Source organism: Pteropus vampyrus, unplaced genomic scaffold (assembly GCF_000151845.1).
Source record: "Pteropus vampyrus isolate Shadow unplaced genomic scaffold, Pvam_2.0 Scaffold5, whole genome shotgun sequence".
Lineage (NCBI taxonomy): Eukaryota > Metazoa > Chordata > Mammalia > Chiroptera > Pteropodidae > Pteropus > Pteropus vampyrus.
The window spans coordinates 6,473,511-6,474,893 of NW_011888786.1; the positions used below are offsets into that span (position 1 = coordinate 6,473,511).

Sequence of the window (1,383 nt, forward strand, 5' to 3'; positions counted from 1 at the left end):
TTGAAATAGCCTCCCTCCCCAATGCAGCAGTCCCTGTCTCCCTCTTGTAGTAATATTTTCTAATAAAAATAAATCTTTCCTTTCCTCAATCTCTCTCTCTCTCTTTTTTTTTTTTAATATAAATGTCAGCTATCCAATTTGATAAAGTCAATCTTAAAATATATTGTGCATGGTCTCTTCTGGATAACTTCGAGTGAAGCAGGGGGTACAGCATGCGGTTTGGTTTCTTCCATGTTGATTTTGAAGATCCAGCTCGACCCCGAGTCCCTTATGCGTCAGCAAAGGAGTATGCCAAGGTCATCCGAAACAATGGACTAGAGGGACATCTGTAGAAAAGATGGATGAGCAGTATTACCAGGAGGAGATGCCTCTACTTTTGGAAAGGAAATCTGCTTTGGCGATCCCTCAGATAACTTCCGGTTGCCTTTGTAATCAACAGGTCCTACCTTGTGATCCCTGAACTGTAATGTCCAGGGATGTATTTAATGATGGCCTTTACTATATTTGCATTTGGATCAATGAGGCTTAAAAAAATATAGAACAGGAAACCATTGAAATTGATTTTTATATTAAGAAATCAGATAGACTTAAAAAATTCTATTTAAATCCTTAAAATTTTTCTAGGAAAAAATAATGCAAAATTTATAAACAGTATGTTCATGATTTGCAACTCTAACAATGACCACTTATTACAAGAATACTTGTTTACAAGCCTATTTTTTCTGGTTATATAAGCTATGGTTTGCTTTTAGATCCACTGTTGTGCAGTCTATAGTTTTTCTATGACTTAATCGAATGTAAAAGAAAAGTCAAAATTAAATTAAAGTTAGTCATATTATATGGATATAATTCTATTCACCAAAAGGATTAATTGATAACCTTTTTAATAAAATGGATTTGATGATGTATTTGGCACATGTTTTATCTCTGCATGAACAAGTATGTCCTTCTCTTGCCTGATGAACTTTTGAAAAATAATAAATTAATAAAACAAATTGTGAATGACGGAAACAGTATTTGAGTGTTAATGTTTAGCAAAAACTGGATTCCTACTCTAGAGTGACATCAAATGAAAAACAAAATAATAAGGCCATGATCTCTACTTTTGAGTGTTTTAAAAAATTTAAGATGCTAAAGAACATTGATGACACCCATGAAATACATACATCAATTGATTGACGCGTGTGAACGTAAGCAGAGAATGGGAGGATTCATGACATTGGTAGTTGAAATGTCTGAGATGTATATGGGCTTCTTCAGTAATAGATATCGACTCCCTCTGGACTTCATGTCTCCACTCCAGCAAACCTTTTACATATGTGGAATTTGTACCCTCACGCTTATTCTTAAGCAGTATTTGCTAAACATTCATTAGTGTAGCAG

At 34.1% G+C, this 1,383-nt stretch overlaps 1 protein-coding gene across 1 annotated transcript in view; it reads left to right on the forward strand.

Annotated features, from left to right (window-relative positions):
* LOC105295503 (cytosolic beta-glucosidase-like) overlaps positions 1–354 on the forward strand; it is a 196,983-nt gene extending 196,629 nt beyond the window's left edge. Inside the window, 1 exon segment of the mRNA XM_023534119.1 lies at positions 130–354. Within this exon segment, the coding sequence (XP_023389887.1) occupies positions 130–332 (203 nt within the window). The 3' untranslated portion in view covers positions 333–354.
* The last annotated feature ends 1,029 nt before the right edge of the window (positions 355–1,383 follow it).